The 17056-nt window shown below is 35.8% G+C and overlaps 1 protein-coding gene across 1 annotated transcript in view; it reads right to left on the reverse strand.

Moving 5' to 3' along the window:
• The window catches only part of LOC150076268 (acylamino-acid-releasing enzyme-like), a 428243-nt gene that overhangs the window by 205274 nt on the left and 205913 nt on the right, over positions 1-17056 (reverse strand). The window contains exons 12-13 of the mRNA XM_090387301.1: positions 10555-10606; positions 6311-6399 (exon numbers count right to left, since the gene is read on the reverse strand). Coding sequence (XP_090243427.1) covers positions 6311-6399; positions 10555-10606 — 141 coding nt within the window. The remainder of the gene's footprint in view (positions 1-6310; positions 6400-10554; positions 10607-17056) is intronic.

Raw genomic sequence — 17056 nt, forward strand, 5'->3', positions numbered from 1 at the left:
CACAGTGTGCTGAAGTGGGATTTACCCAAAGAGGTAACTACCATCAAGGGTAAAGGGAAGGGTTTTTGCTTTCGTAAAGGTGACTATGGTGGTCTGATACAGTATTTAAATTCTATACAGTGGGACCAACTCAAGATGTTACCAACAGCAAATTCAAAATGGGAAGCATTCAGAGAATTAATCTTAGAAGCTACTAGACTTTTCATACCAACTAAGAAATATTGTTCAAGATTTAGGCCTAAATGGATGTAAGATGAACTAATTAAGGAGAAGAAAAATGCATGGGATACATATCCCATGCATTTTTCTGTGTCACCTGTCATTAAAATGACAGGTGACACAGAAGCCTATAATAGATATAAGCTGGTCTGTAACCAAGTCACAAAGGAGGTTAGGCAGGCAAAGGCAGATTACGAGAAATCTTTGGCAAAGGATGCAAAGAAAAACAGCAAAGAGTTCTTTACTTTTGTAAACTCTAGAAGGAAGGGAATGAATCAGATTGGTCCACTTGATATCGATGGTTCAACTGTTGATGAGCCTGCTCAGGTAGCTAACAAACTAAATGAATATTTTGCATCTACATACACATGAGGAGTTATCCAGGGAGGGAAATGTCAGAGGTGTATTAAACTCTGGTAGTAAGCTAGATAATCTTGTAATAACTGAGAGTAAAGTGGAGGAGAAATTGTTGAAGATAAACATAAGAAAGACACCTGGGGTGGATGGAATCTATCTAGTTATATTAAAGTAGGCGGCAAAGGAAGTAAGCAAACCTTTAGCATTAATTATGAGAGCTTCCCTTTGACTCAGGGGAGGTACCCATGAACTGGAGATGCAAATGTGACCCCCTTCTACAGAGGAGGATCAAAGGGAGACACAGGTAATTACAGACCTGTTAGTTTAACTTCTGTTCCAGGGAAATTAATGGAGGCACTGGTTAAAGAAGCATTGCAGGATCTTCTAGACAAGACTTCAGTTATCGGACACAGCATGGGTTTAAGGGGAAGTCTTGTCTGACCAATTTAATTGGATACTATGACGTAGTCACAAAGGAACTGGATGCAAAGAATAACTTTGATATCATATATCTGGATCTTAGAAAGGCCTTTAATACTGTTGCACATGGAAGACTGCTGCAAAAATTGGAGCAGTGTGGTATTGGAGGCAAATTGCTGCTATGGATAAAGGGATGGTTGAGTGGGAGAAGACAGAGAGTTGTAAAATGGACACTGCTCTTTGTGGACTAATATTATTAGTGGAGTCCCTCAGGTTTCAGTGTTGAGTCCATTGTTGTTTTCTGTATTTATTAATTATATTGTTGATGGTATATCAGGCTTAATGTCCAAGTTTGCAGATGATGCGAAGGTTGGCATTGTTACTAATGACAGTACGCTGTTGCAACAGGATCTAGAAAGGTTCAGCAGATTGGCTGAGAAGTGGCAAATGAAGTTTAACATTAACAAATGTAAAGTACTACATATGGGAAGCAGTAACCCCAGAGTAATGTATCAACTCTGTGGTACCACACTGACAGTGGTAGAGAATGAAAATGACCTGGGGGTAATTGTGCAAGCAGATATGTAGTTTTCTGAGCAGTACAGATGGTCTGAAAGAGTAGCTTATGGTGTCTTGTCTATGATATACAGGAATTTTTCTAGCAGGGATAAGGAGGTGATTATCCCCTTGTATAAGGCAATGGTTAAGCTACACCTTGAGTACTGTATACAGGTCTGGAGGCCTCATTGTAAGAAGGATGTAGAGCTGTTGGAATGAGTACAGAGAATGGCAACAAGATTAGTGAATGGAACAAAGGGTTGCTCTTACGAAGAAAGGCTTATGTTTTGCAAATTACAGTGTCTGGAGACTAGGCACCAGCGATGTGATCTGATTGAGGTGAATAAAGCCTTGAATGGTTTGAGCATGCTCAATGCTGATGGAATTTTCCTCTTGCTCAGAATAATCGCCTTTAAAGTACATAAATTCAAATTGAGGAAAGACAGTTGTAGGATAGATGTGCCTAAGTTTGCCTTTAGTCAGCAGGTGGTTGATTGCTGGAACAAACTTCCATCTGTCATTGTAGAAGTTGATAGCTTAAATAGATTCAAGGCAGAACTTGACAAACATTTGGAGCAAGTGGATGGGTGAAATGAGAAGGTTTTTTTTTTTTTTTTTTTGGCTGATGCTATATAAGCTTGCTTTCTTGCATCATGTGCTTTGCTAATGCTAATCCCATCCATCTCAGCGTGCTCCTCATGTTATATTTTCTTAATGGTATATATAGCATTTCATTGCTTCTGTGATTATTGCTTTAAAGGTATTCCATGATTCTAATGTATTTGCCCTCCCTCAGGAATTTGTCGATTCAATAGATGCCTTGTAGAATCTTAAACTATCACATGCCTTTAGCTTTAACCACTGAAAGACCGTTCTTCAGCTTCCAACTAAGGACTGCATATTCACTGACTGCCAAAATTCCTGTACTATAAGCACTATATCCAATTGTTTGGATGTAGATAATTTTTTAATTTATTGCAAAGTTTCCTAACATGAGAAAGGTATTTTTGTTTATTAGAATACTGAGATTTTAAGGCAAGTTTAACAATATTACGAGATGTGGCAAGTGCTAGTTGCTTCATGTCTGAAATTTTATGATTGAAATTGACTCTGGCAAATTTTTGAACAATGTTTTTTTGAAGACAATATTTTAGGAAAGAAATGTGGTAAATTCTTGGCCAAGTATCTTAGTGTTAACCTAATATATAAAACAGAGATACAATGCTCAATACGTTCTACATTCTATTTCAATATGTAGAAGAATAAGATAAATCATCGCTCTAAAGAAACTTGGAGTGATAATTCACTGGAATCTGTCATTTGTAGTGTTCTAACATCAACAGAAGCATTTGAACGAGATTCAGAATCCAGATCACTTGAATAGAATTCTATTTCAGTATCAGATGACATATTATGAAGAGCTCATTCAATGTCATTAGCTTCAACACACCATCCATCCCTGTTCCTTTTCAGTGATAACATCCCAGGCTGTGAATCCATTATAACAACCCTTTATGGTAAAATTTTATAGGAAAACATTTTTTACAGAAGGTTTTTTCAACAGACACATTAAGGATGATGTTTTCTTTTTCACAAACTAAAGAATTAAAATTCAGCAAGCATAATTTTCAAAAAATTTTACCTTTTCTTCTTGTGCAAAACACTAAAAAAATAACATAAAATAACTTCAATATAAGCAAAGAGCATATGAAACTGTGAGCCAACGGAAGTAAGCAAACCCTTAGCCATAATTATGAGAGCATCCTTGGATTCAGGGGAGGTCCCCACAGACTGGAGATGTGCAAATGTATCCCCAATTCATAAAGGGGGATCAAGGACACGATTAATTACAGACCTGTCAGTTTAACTTCTGTTCAATGGTAAAAGAAGAAATGTAGGATCATCTAGACAAGGCCACAATTATACTTTGGACACAACATAGGTTTGCTAAGGTGAAATCTTGTTTGACCAATTTGATTGAATACTATGATGTGGTCACAAAGGAACAAGATGCAAAAAATAATTTTAATATCATATACTTGGTTTTCAGGAAAGCTTTTGATACTTTTCCACATACAAGACTGGCTGTATAAATTGAAGCAATGTGGCATTAAGGGCAAGTGGCTGCTATGGACAAAGGGATGGTTGAGTGGGAGAAGACAAAGAGTGGCAATCAGTGGACACTGCTCTTTGTGGAATAATGTTATTAGTGGATTTCCCAGGGTTCAGCATTGGGCCAAATGTTGTTTTCTATATTTATCAATGATATTACTGAAGGCATATCAGGCTTAATATCCAAGTTTTCAGATGATACAAATGTTGGTTGGATGCTTAATGACAGGTATGCTACTGCTACAGGACCTAGAAAAGTTAGGGAGATGGGTTGAGAAAGAGCAATTGAAGTTTACAACACTGATAAATGCAAAGTACTGCATATGGGCAGCATTAACCTCGGAGTTTTTTTTTTTTTTTAGTAGTTGTTGGCGCATAGGCTTCTGTGGCCATAATGCACCTCCCAAGGTTTTTGCAGAACTTTGATCCAAGCGCGAGGCAGGAATCGAACCTGCGACATTTGGTTTGCCAGGCAGGCACTTTACCCACCCGGCTAGCCCGGTCGGCAACCTCAGAGTAATGTACAAACTGTGTGGTACTACACTCAGGGTAGTGGAGAATGGAAAAAGACCTGGGGGTAATTGTGCAATCAGATAAGATGTTCTATGAGCAATGCAAACAGGCTGTGGACAGCTCATGGGGTTTTGTCAATGATATACAGGAATTTTGCTAGTATTGATAAGGAGGTAATTGTCCCATTGTATAAGGCAATGGTAAGGTCATATCTTGAGTAATGCATATAGATCTGGAGGCCTCATTTTAGGAAGGACATGCTGTTGGAATAAGTACAGAGAAGAGCAATGAGATTGGTGAGCAGAACAAAGGGGTGCCAACCAAGAAAGGCAATTTTCTGAAAATTGCATCATCTGGAGCCTAGGCACCTGCAAAGTGATCTGACTGAGGTGTTTAAGACTTTGAATGGATTCAGCAAGTTCAATGCCAATGGGATCCATCCTCTTCCTCAGACCACACATATGAGAGGGCATAAATTCAAAGTGAGGAAGGATAGTTGCAGAATAGATGAGAGGAAACTTGCCTTTAGCCAGCAGGTGGTTAATTTCTAGAACAAACTTCCATCTGTTGTTGTTGTTGTTGTTGTTGTGGAAGTTGATAGCTTAAATAAATTCAAGGAAGTACTAGACAAACGCTATTGAAGGAAATGAATAGTGAAATGGGAGGTTTTTCCCCTTGTTTTTTTGGCCGATGCTGTATAAACTTGCTTTTTTGGATAATTTGACACTACTAATGCTAAATCCAGCAACCACCCTAATGGAGTCACTGGTTAAATGATGACAATGTACAACATACCTGACATGTAATATCTTTCAAATTTACATTAAAGTGCAACATAGAGCTCCTTAGACATTAAGATAACATCAAGAACACACACTGCAATCAACATTTTAAAATTATAGAACATTTAAGAAATACAAATATTGCATAACATAGGAAATACAGGCATTATAGAAGTAGAAGTTATTTCTCTTGCAAATAAACTGATAATTTAATATTTATTATTGGTATATTGCTATCCCATTAAATAGTGACTTAACACTATTAGCAAAACAATGGAAAAACCAATAAGAAAACAAATGTAGTAAAGGGCTACCAAAACATAGTATCTTCTTGAGGATGAAAAACAAAGGCCCAGTTTGTTAAACAGGAATAATAGTTTCACTATTCTACAAGTAAAAAAAAGAAGTTTTGGATTTTGAATTCCCACATTTCATCTTTAAAAGATTGCAGTGGATGTGCAATTTTATAGTGATAATTTAAAGTTTTTGTTGTTGTTGGTTTTTAGTAGCATCAGTGAGAACATAGGTCATTTTGCTTGACTGTGAATTATGTCTGCACAAGTGTCTGTTCATAGGATGATTAGCATGTTGTGTGGGCTAAGAAAAAATGGAATAACTCATAGGAGGAACCCCACTCCCTCCACCTGAGATTGGCTAACTATAGCCCCAATTGAAGAGGCAATCAGAAATTCCTCCATTCATCAATGGGATTTGAACCCAGACCTCTCCAAACGAATGACAAGCAGCAAAACCACTGTGTGTTAAGCAAAAGACTAAACATTGAAACAATTTAAAATTTGTTAACACTTTAATATACCATATGAAAACAGAAGGGAGTACAGATTTGAAATAATTTCATTTTAGTAATTTTACTAACTATCTAATCTTTTCTTTCCCATTTTTACTACACAAAAATTTACAACTATCTCTTAAGTAAGAACTGATTACAACTGTATAGTTATTTTAATTGTATATTTACTTATACATTTTGCCTATCTTAAATCAAACAAAGGACTTTCATTGTTTTATGGCACTACTTCGTGATTACTGCATATTAATATTTTCTGTTTGCCATAAAAAGTTAATTTTTAATAAATAAATTAAAATTGGGCTTGAACATGAATATGGGCTAAGAAACTAAATACAAGTAGATATTGTCACATGAAAATGGTTTAAAATCACTATTTTATTACTTTATTTTCACTTAATAACAGCAAACTATTAATCACAAATAACATGGTTATAAAACAATTTGCTTTAAGAAATATTTAAATCCTGATTACACTAAAACATCTTTACATAAATTACTCAAGTTGGTTAAAAATTTGTGTGTACATGGGGATACTTACAATATGAGGTAATAAATTAAGAGATGATGCACATGCTACAAGAATATTATTCTGTACAGTCAGCAATGTCCAAGAACCTACTAAGTCATCTGGAACAAAATATTAAACAATACTTAAAAAAAAAAAAAAAAAAACAGTTTAAACACAACTATTACTGCAAATTTTCAAATAAAATAAGTCAATTTTTATTTATAACCTTCCTCAAAACATGTTCCTTCTAGTGCTAATTAACTTACAATTCATTCCATAATAGTTTTTTTTTTTATTAATTAACATAATGCAAAACCATTGTAAAACAAATCTTTTTTCAACAGTTCTGCAAGATATATCCCCAATTCAAAAAGGGAGTGCAAATGGTGACAACAAATAATTATAGACCATTTAGTTTAACTTCTGTTCCAGGGAAAATAATGGAGTCACTGGTTAAGGGAGCAGTGCAGGATCATTTAGGCAAGACTGCAGTTATAGTTCAGACACAGCATGGGATTGTTAAGGGGGAAGTCTTGTCTGACCAATTTGATTGGATACTATGATGTGGTCACAAAATAACCGGATGCAAAAAATAATTTTGATATCATATACTAGGATTTCAGGGAAGCTTTTGATACTGCTGCACATGGAAGACTGCTGTACAAACTGGAGAGGTATGGCATTACGGACAGGTTGCTGCAACAGATAACGGGATGGTTGAGAGGCAGATGGAAGAGAGTGGTAATAAATGGACACTGCTCTACATGGACTAATGTCATTAGTGGAGTCCCAGAGGGTGCGGTGCTGGGCCCATTGTTTTTTGTGTATTTATCAATGATATCAATGAAGGTACATCAGGCTTAATGTCCAAGTTTGCAAATGATACAAAGGATGGCAGGGTTGTCAAGGACACTACTGACACTATGCTGCTGCAACAGAATCTAGAAAAGTTAGGCAGATGGGCTGAGAAGCGGCAACTGAAGTTTAACATTGACAAATGCAAAGTACTGCATATGGATAGTAGTAACCCAAGAGAAACGTACCAACTGTGTGGTACTACACTCAGGGAAATGGAGAATGAAAAAGACCTGGGGGTAATTGTGCAGTAAGATATGAAGTTTTCTGAGCAATGCAGATGAGCTGCAAGAGCAGGCCATGGGGTTTTGTCAATGATATACAGGAATTTTGCTAGCAGGAAAAAGGAGGTGATTATCCCTTTGAATAAGGCAATGGTAAGGCCACACATTGAGTACTGCATACAGGCCTGGAGGCCTCATTTTAAGAAGGATGTAGATTTGCTTGAGCATGTACAGAGAAGGGCAACAAGATTGGTGAGGGGATCTTCTTACCAAGAGAGGCTTAAGTTCTGCAAATTGCAGGGGCTGGAGACTAGGCACCTGACAGGTGATCTCATTGAGGTGGATAAGGCCTTGAATGGGTTGAGCATGCTGAATTCTGATGGGATTCTTCCACTTGCTAAGATTACGAACCTAAGGGGGCATAAATTCAAATTGAGGAAAGACAGTTGTAGAATAGATGTGCGCAAATTTGCCTTAATTTTTTTAAAGATATTTCATTTCAATTGGTCTCATTACCTGTCATTCTAAAAAATTGAGAACCAACTCATACGACATTTTCTGTATAAAGCTCAAATTTATAGTGTACTATTAACTATAATTTCAATCTATTAGTTAGTCTTGAAGTTACATGAAATTCAGAGGGCGCTGCTTTCTTTGGTTTTATAAATAAATAATTTATTTAGTTCGCCTTGCAGTTATATGAACTGAGAGGGCACAGTTGTCGCTATTTGTTTTATAATAGGTAACATGTGCTCAAATAATTCAATCTGTATACTCACAGAATAGGGTGGTAAGCTGCATATTCCTATTTATTCTTTTTGTTTAATTGGTTATTTTTAAATTTAATTTAACTCTTCTGTAATGAAGATCTGCAATTTATTACTATATCAGACAGAATGAATCATTTTAATTATTATAAAATTCTTACAAATGTCAATTTTAGTTAAATATTCCCTTAATTGGTAATAGTTATTTCTTTTATTTCCTTATTATTATCTACAATTGTTACTCTATATTTCTTGATTATTATAATCCTGTTTTTGTCCATTAAATACAATCCTTTAACCCTTTATAGCTATAGCAGGATCTCTTACTAAAGGGTCAGGCAGTTACCTTTTAGTAAGAGATCCTGGAGAACCCTTTAGTAGTAGTAGTGGCATGTGATGCAAGAAAGCAAATGTATGAGCTTATGCAGCATCAGCCAAAAAAAAAAAAAATATATCACACCATGCCCTCCAAATGCCTGTCCAGTTCCTCCTTAAATTTATTTAACCTATCAACTTCCACAACAGCAGATGGAAGTTTGTTCCAGTAATTAATCACCCACTGGCTAAAGGCAAATTTCTGCACATCTATTCTACATCTGTCTTTTCTTAATTTGAATTTATGCCCCCTTAGGAACAGAATTCAGCGTGCTCAACCCATTCAAGGCCTTATACACCTCAATCAGATCACCGTGCAGGTGCCTAGTCACCAGCCACTGCAATTTGCAGAACTTAAGCCTCTCTTGGTAAGAGGATCCCTTCATTCTCCTCACCAATCTTGTTGCCCTTCTCTGTACACGCTCAAGAAAATCTACATCCTTCCTAAAATGAGACCGCCAGACCTGTACGCAGTACTCAAGGTGTGGCCTAACCATTGCCTTATACAGAGGGACAATCACCTCCTTTTCCCTTCTAGCAAAATTCCTATATATCATTGACAAAACCCCATGACCTGCCCTGGCAGCCTGTCTGCATTGCTCAGAAAACTTCATATCTGACTGCACAATTACTCCCAGGTCTTTTTCATTTTCTACCACCTTTTTTGGCTGATGCTGAATAAGCTTGCTTTCTTGCATCATATGCCTCTACTAATGCTAATGCTAATGCTAAAGTGTAGTACCACACAGTTGGTATGTTTCTCTGGGGTTACTTCTACCCATATGCAGTACTTTGCATTTGTCAAGGTTAAACTTCAGTTGCCACTTCTTAGCATCTGCCCAAATTATCTAGATTCTGTTGCAGTAGCAAACTGCCATTACTGTCATTAACAACCCTGCCAACCTTTGTATCATCTGCAAACTTTGACACTAAGCCTGATATACCTTCATCAATATCACTGATAAATATACAAAACAACAGAGGACTCAACACCGAACCCTGTAGGACTCCACTAATAAATTATTCCACGAAGAGCAGCACCTATTGATTACCACCCTCTGTCTTCTCCCACTCAACCATCCTTTTATTCATTGTAGCAACTTACCCTTCATACCATTCTGCTCCAATTTGTACAATAGTCTTCCATGCGCAACAGTGTCAAAAGCCTTCTTGAAATCCAAATATATAATATCAAAATTTTGGGAGCATAAAGCTCCCGGAATATCCTAAGCACCATTATAAAGAGCTATTTTCTTTGCTTTTCACTTTTTACTTTCTAACTCTAAAATTTCATACCTCAAGATCTATTAGAGCAATTTGAGGGAAATTGAGGTACTATTACTATACTTATTCTTACCTCCTTTCTCCTTATATCAGCATAAGCTTTCTTTTGCACATGAATAAAATAAATAAAAAACACCACATCTTTCGTGAAAATAATGGTTGGCACTCTTTTTCTGTATTATATTCTGTATATTCGTTTCAAAGCTATCTGTCGGGTTAGCTGTTATCTTGCCTATTTGCTGTTAAATTTAAAGTTTAGCATAGATTGCCTTCATGTTTAATTATTTGGACCTAGTTAAACAGGCAGATAACAATCAGAAACAGATAGCCTTCCTAATTATTGGTGGGATATATTGAATGGTGTTAGGCCTCGAAAAAGTGCCAGTCAATGTATCCAATCATCAATAATTAGCTGCATGATCATTACATTTTTATTTTATTTTATTGCTAATTATATGTTTATTTCTAGGGTATAGCAATGTAAGCCAACACGGGCTATCTTAGTCTTTATAGATTCTTTTGGCTGTATGGCCTGCTGAGTACTTTTATGCCAATGTTTTAATACACTTTGAATACCTATATAGTACCAATTATATATATAATATTTGAAATTTTATATATTCATTTGCTTATTTTAAAATGTTCATTTACTGTGTGAATAAAATGAAAGGGGACTTAAATTGATCGCCTTTGGGTTACTTTGTATGTTTCTAACACCAAGCAGAGAAAATAATAATTTTAAAAATACTAGATTCTTATAAAAATTTACCTGAAGTAATTCGTTGTACTTCTCCACTTGTAATGTTGACACATATTAATTCCTAAAAATACAGATCAAAATTGTTTCAAATTTCAACACTCTAATTGAATGATAACATAATATACAAGTATAGTAAAAATAAAAATTAAAAATAATTTTGAATCAATAAGTACAGCACATGTCACTTATTTATATTTACTATAGAATTTTCTGTTGAATATCTACAGAGCAGTTATTAAGTGCCTTTTCTTGATGATCCTCGATATGCCATCATCTTTGCTTTGTTCATTAAAGGTAAGTTTGCTTGACTTACCCATAACTGGGTATTTCTTACACCAAGGTTTTTTCTTGTTTCCTGATTTGTAATATGGTCTTATTATTGCTTTCATTCTATTTATTTACATTTATTTTTCTTAAAACTATTGTTTCTGAAAATTCAAATTTTTAATCAATTCTTTATTTCTTACCCAGCTCTCAGCTCCATAAAGTTAAAATAGCCTAAACACCATATTATACACAGCAAATGGATAGTTCCTTATTTGTTTGAAATAAATTTGTTTAATTGCCTTCCTACACTTCCTACTTTACTTATGATATTGTTTATTTCCACAATAAACAGTATCTGCATTAATATCCATCTACAATCATTATCTACTGGAAAACTGGTGTATTTTGTAAACAAAAATTAGAAAAAATTTGAAATTTAAATATATATTTGAATATTCACTTTAAATTTCCATTAATTACTTTTTAATAAGAAAAATATTGCCTTGAAAATAATTATGGCTGCGTGTTTGTATTGTTGTTGTTATTTGGTTTTCAGGAGCATTAGCAACTAAGGCCATATTGCTCCGGGGATATGCGGTGGTCATTCCCTGACCTTTCCGCATCCTCCGTATTTGGTGGTCACAGGCTCGAACCCCGGTCTAATCAAGAAGCATGTGCTATTCACTGCTGCTCCTGCCCACCTGGCTACGGAGGCGCCTGCATGTTTGTGTAAGAGACGCACCATGTGTCCATTTACTTGTTAATCTTACCACAGAGTTTTGGTTTCTCTTTGATTTTTCTCACTTCAGTATACCAAGATTTGGCTGTAGTCAGGAAAAAAATATATATATATAGACACACGCATGCACAACACACTTTTTTTTAATAATATTAAAAAGATATTTGTTCTTTTTATTCAATACAGAATCAGAATATGAATAAAATTTTAAAGTTCTCCATTTTGAACTATATCTTGCTTTTAATCCTAAAAAACTAAGAACCACTAGTATACAGAGCAGGATTTACATATAAGCTAAATAAGCTACAGCTCAGGGCCTTGCATTACAAGAGGCCTTGCTCCATCTTAAAATATCCTTTTTTATTATTGTCATATATGAACTGTAAGAGAGAGAGAAGGGTCTCATACATGTTATAGTCTAGGGCCACAAAAACTTTAAATCTGGCCTTGATAGGGACTATATTTTTGGGTCCTGGAGCCACCCTTTTTTTTTTTTTTTTTTTGGCTGATGCTGCATAAGCTTGCTTTCTTGCATCATATGCCTCTACTAATGCTAAAGATATTTCTTCCTAGGTGTGCACAAAGTTGTTAAAATTTGAAAATTCCGAATTGTTTTATTTTATGGAATGGGCCAGTTTTGTACTACAAATGAGAATAGTTCAACATTCATTTCATATTTAACAGCACAATTTAATTCACATGCTTCAATACATTCATTTTCAATGCTTCAATCATTCTTTTATTAAACGGTCCACAAAAGTTGTAAAAATAAATGGTGATAAGTGCAGTCATACCTCACTCTAGTTTTAATCATAAACCATTTTTCAATGTTTCCTTCAAATCCTCACTGCACATTTTCCATTTTTATACAAACTTTTTATTCTCCTTAAAAGATTAACCCCGATCCCATATTTTTCTAAATAAAAGAGCAGATTTTTCAGTACTTTGTTGTATTCAGGATCCACAAATGTTAAATACACATTCTTGCCTGTGACTTTTCCACAATTTGTCTTAGTGAAAATAATTTAACCTGGCATCCCCTGTTCGGTGCCAACTAAAATCTGACTTTCTTTCTGAAGGTTATATTCAACAATACTTGTAAGAACAGGTGTATGTATACTTGCATGTACACCAATGCTAGGACACCAATATAGTAAATAAATTTGATGAATTTGAGGTGCTGGTGAAGACATCAAAGGCTGATATTGTTGGGATATCACAGAAATGGTGTCACACAGAGATAAGAAATGCAGAATTGGAATTTGGGGAATACAATGTGTACAGAAAGGATAGACAGGATAAAAAGGGGAGGAGTGATTATGCTGTTAGTTAAGAAGCACATAAAATCTAAGGAAGTGGGTAGATAGTGCAGTGTTGAGTCAGTTTGGTGTGACATAAGCACTGGGAAAACAAAGTTGAGAGTAGGAGTGTGTTACAGGCCTAATGACTCTGATGAGTACAATGAATAACTGTACAGAGAAATAGTGGGCCAGTAAATCAGATTGTCTTATAATGGGGGATTTTAACTTCCCAGATATAGATTGGAACTTGTGGGTTGATCACTCGCACATTAGCAAAACTTTTGTGGATTTATTGGATGATTGTTTTCTACAGCAGCATGTTTGAGAGGAAACTAGAGGGAGTACTACTCTTGATCTAATTGTCAGCAGTGATTCTTCTTTATTAAGATTCAGTTACTGGAACTACTTTAAGTAAATCCCACATCAGTACAGTGTACTGATGTGGGATTTACTTTAAGATGTAACTACCATCAGAGGAAAGGGAAGGGTTTTTGCTTTCATAAATGTGACTACAGTGGTCTCAGAGATTTTTTAAATTCTATACAGTGCGACCAACTGATGATGTCAGCAACAGCAAATTCTAAATGGGAAGCATTCAAGGAAATAATCTTGGAAGCTACTAGGCTTTTCATACCAACTAAGAAATACTGTTCAAAGTTTAGGCTTAAATGGATGTCAGATGAACCAATGAGACTTGTGGCAGAAAATAAAAATACATGGGACACATAAATTATCAGGAGACACAGATGACTATGGTAGACAAGATAATCTGTAACCAAGTCACAACGGAGCAATATGGCCTTAGTTGCTAATGCTCCTAAAAACCATATAACAACAACAACCAAGTCACAAAGGATGTTAGGCAAGCAAAAGCAGATTATGAGAAATCTTTGATAAAGGATGCAAAGAAAATGAGTAAAGCCTAACTTATGTAAAGACTAACTTCTTTATTTATGTAAACTCTAGAAGGAAGGGAATCAATCAGATTGGTCCAATTGACATCAACAGTTCGATTGTTGATGAACCTGCTGAGGTAGCTGACAACCTGATGAGTATATTGCATCTATATTCACACATAAGGAAGTCTGTAGGGAAGTGGAAGCCAGAAGCTTATCAAACTCTAGCAGGGAGCTAAATGAGTTTGTAATAACTGAGAGCAAGTGGAGGAGAAATTGTTGAAACCGAACAAAAGAAAGGCACCTGGGGTGGACAGGATGTATCCAGTATTAAAGGAAGCAGCAAAGTAAGTAAGCAAACCCTTAGCCATAATTATGAAAGCTTCCTTGGATGCAGGGGAGATCCCCATGAACTGGAGATGTGTAAATGTGTCCCCAATTCACAAATGGGGTTCAAAGGGTGACAAGAGTAATTGTAGACTTGTTAGTTTAACTTCGGTTCCAGGGAAAATAATAGTGTCATTGGTTAAGGAAGTAAGGCAGAATCATCTAGACAAGACTGCAGTTATAGTTCAGACACAGCATGGGTTTGTTAAGGGGAAGTCTTGTCTGACAAATTCGAATGAATACTATGATGTGGTCACAAAGGAGCTGGATGCAAAAAATAATTTTGATTTCCTATACCTGGACTTTAGGAAAGCTTTTGATACTGTTGCCCATGAAAGAGACTACTATACAAATTGGAACAGTATGGCATTAAGGGCAAGTTGCTATAATGATAAAAAGATGGTTGAGTGAGAGAGAACAGAGAGTGGTAATCAGTGGACACTGCTCTTTGTGACTAATGTTATTAGTGGATTTCCACAGAGTTCGGTGTTGGGCCCATTGTTGTTTTCTCTATTTATCAATGATATTGCTGAATGTATATCAGGAATAATGTCTCAGTTTGCAGATGATGTGAAGGTTGGGAGGATTGTTAATGACAGTAATGATAATACACTACTGCAGCAGGATCTGGAAAAGTTGAGCAGATGGACTGAGAAGTTGCAACTGATGTTCAACATTGAGAAATGTAAAGTACTGCATATGGGTAGCAGTAACCCCAGAGTAACATACCAAACTGTGTGGTACTACACTCAAGGTAGTGGAGAATGAAAAGGACCTGTGGGTAATTGCACAGTCAGATATGAAGTTATCTGAGCAGTGCAGTCAGGCTGCAAGAGTAGCTCATGGTGTCTTGTCAATGATATACAGGAATTATGCTAGCAGGTATAAGGAGGTGATTGTCCCCTTGTATAAGGCAATGGGCAGGCCACGTCTTGAGCGCTGCATACAGGTCTGGAGGTTTCATTTTAGGAAGAATGGTGAGCTGGTGGAACAAGTACAACCAAGAAAGGCTTAAATTCGCAAATTAGCATTACTAGAGGCACGTGATGCAAAAAGCAAGCTTACACAGCATCAGCCAAAAAAAAAAAAAAAACTTCTCATTTCATCCATCCATTCACACCATATGTTTGTGTAGTTGTTCCTTGAACTTATTTAAGTTGTTGATCTCCAGTACAACAGATGGAAGTTTTTTCCAACTATCAACCACTCTCTGGCTAAAGGCAAATTGCTACAGATCTATTCTACAATTATCTTTCCTCAATTTGCATTTATGTCCCTTCAGGTGAGTAATCTGAGCAAGAGAAAGAATCCCATTAGCACTGAGCTTGCTCAAACCATTCAAGGCATTATACACCCCAATTAGATCACCTCGCAGGTGCCTAGTTTCCAGAAGCAGCAATGTGCAGAATTTAAAACTTCAAAACTTAAGCCTTTCTCATTGCCCTTCTCTGTACCTGTTCCAGCAGCTCTACATGCTTCCTAAAATGAGGCCTCCAGACCTGTATGCAGTATTCAAGGTGTGGCTGTGGGGGGGGTTATTTAGTAGAGAATAGATGGCTAGATTCTGGGGGGATAATATTTTTTTCTTTTATTATTTATTATTTATTAATAAATTTCTTTAATAATTCATCACGTTATCTCACGTTATCCTTCCAGACCCACCTCTTTTAACTTTGTATTTCTCAATTAAATTTCCCCCTTAATTTACCTCCCCTCCACGTTAACACCTGACTTGTATACTGCACAGAAGATCACAGATTCTGGGGGAATAATAGTTCGTGTATGTCTCCTCTGGACTGGCTGAGTATTCAGAATGACTCAATACTACACATGATAACCATATACAAATTTGTTTATTTCACAGTATATACATTAAAGAATTGTATCATACAACATCAATTGGTATAATGTTAATAACTGGCATTATATGTGTGTTAAGATGTAAAATTAATAGCAAATGATATAATATGTCTCTTCGTGTCTTTCTGCTTTTTCTCCTTCTGGTTTAGGTTACATCTCATAACATTATTTTTACTTTCTAACAGTTAAACTTCCCAACTGGAATTACCTCAGTGGGCTTAACACCTCTATGGATATTGTCCTAGATTTATAAATCCCCGCTATAATCTTTCATTAATTTATCCCTTCCAAAATAATTCAATCTTAATATCTTGTAACGTTTCAAGTACATAGAACACCTTTACTTCTTAACTTAGAACATACCAGTCTCAAGTACATGTATCTAAATCTTCCTTGCTTTAACTTATCCTTGAGATGAAGTACATACATCTATGAATCCTTTTCTTCCTTTTATACTAATCAATACCAAATCTACTATCAACTAAATAAACATTTTTCTAAAGTCCTTCTCTTCAAATCTACTATCAACTAAATAAACATTTTTCTAAAGTCCTTCTCTTCAAATCTACTATCAACTAAATAAACATTTTTCTAAAGTCCTCTTCAAATCTACTATCAACTAATTAAACATTTTTTCTAAAGTCCTTCTCTTCAAATCTAGCTTAAAATTATTATCTCGTACTTACATATTAACTTAGGGAATCACTCTTTACACTACCTTTTCTCAGTTCAGGGGCGACTCATCAACAACAGCATAGGGCATCATCAGGCTCCAACTGGAATTTTTCATCGGCAAAGTACTGCTGTTCATCTACAGGGATTCTCCTACGTTCAGGAACTCGCTCTTCTTTCCATACGGCTATTAAATAAGTTGCTCCGGCCTGCTTTTGGGCGTCTGATCAGTTCGACGAAACTGGGAAGCTTAATAGAATTATCAGGACTCTTCTTATTACTTTATTAAGAAGCCTGGCTATGTAGCTCTTCCTTATCTTGCTATACCGAGGCTTTTCGATCCTTTTTTTTCTCAGCTCCAGCATAGGTGTTTCCATCTTTCAACGGTT

This window comes from Mastigoproctus giganteus, chromosome 13 (assembly GCF_048544385.1).
Source record: "Mastigoproctus giganteus isolate SK-2022 chromosome 13, ASM4854438v1, whole genome shotgun sequence".
NCBI lineage: Eukaryota > Metazoa > Arthropoda > Arachnida > Uropygi > Thelyphonidae > Mastigoproctus > Mastigoproctus giganteus.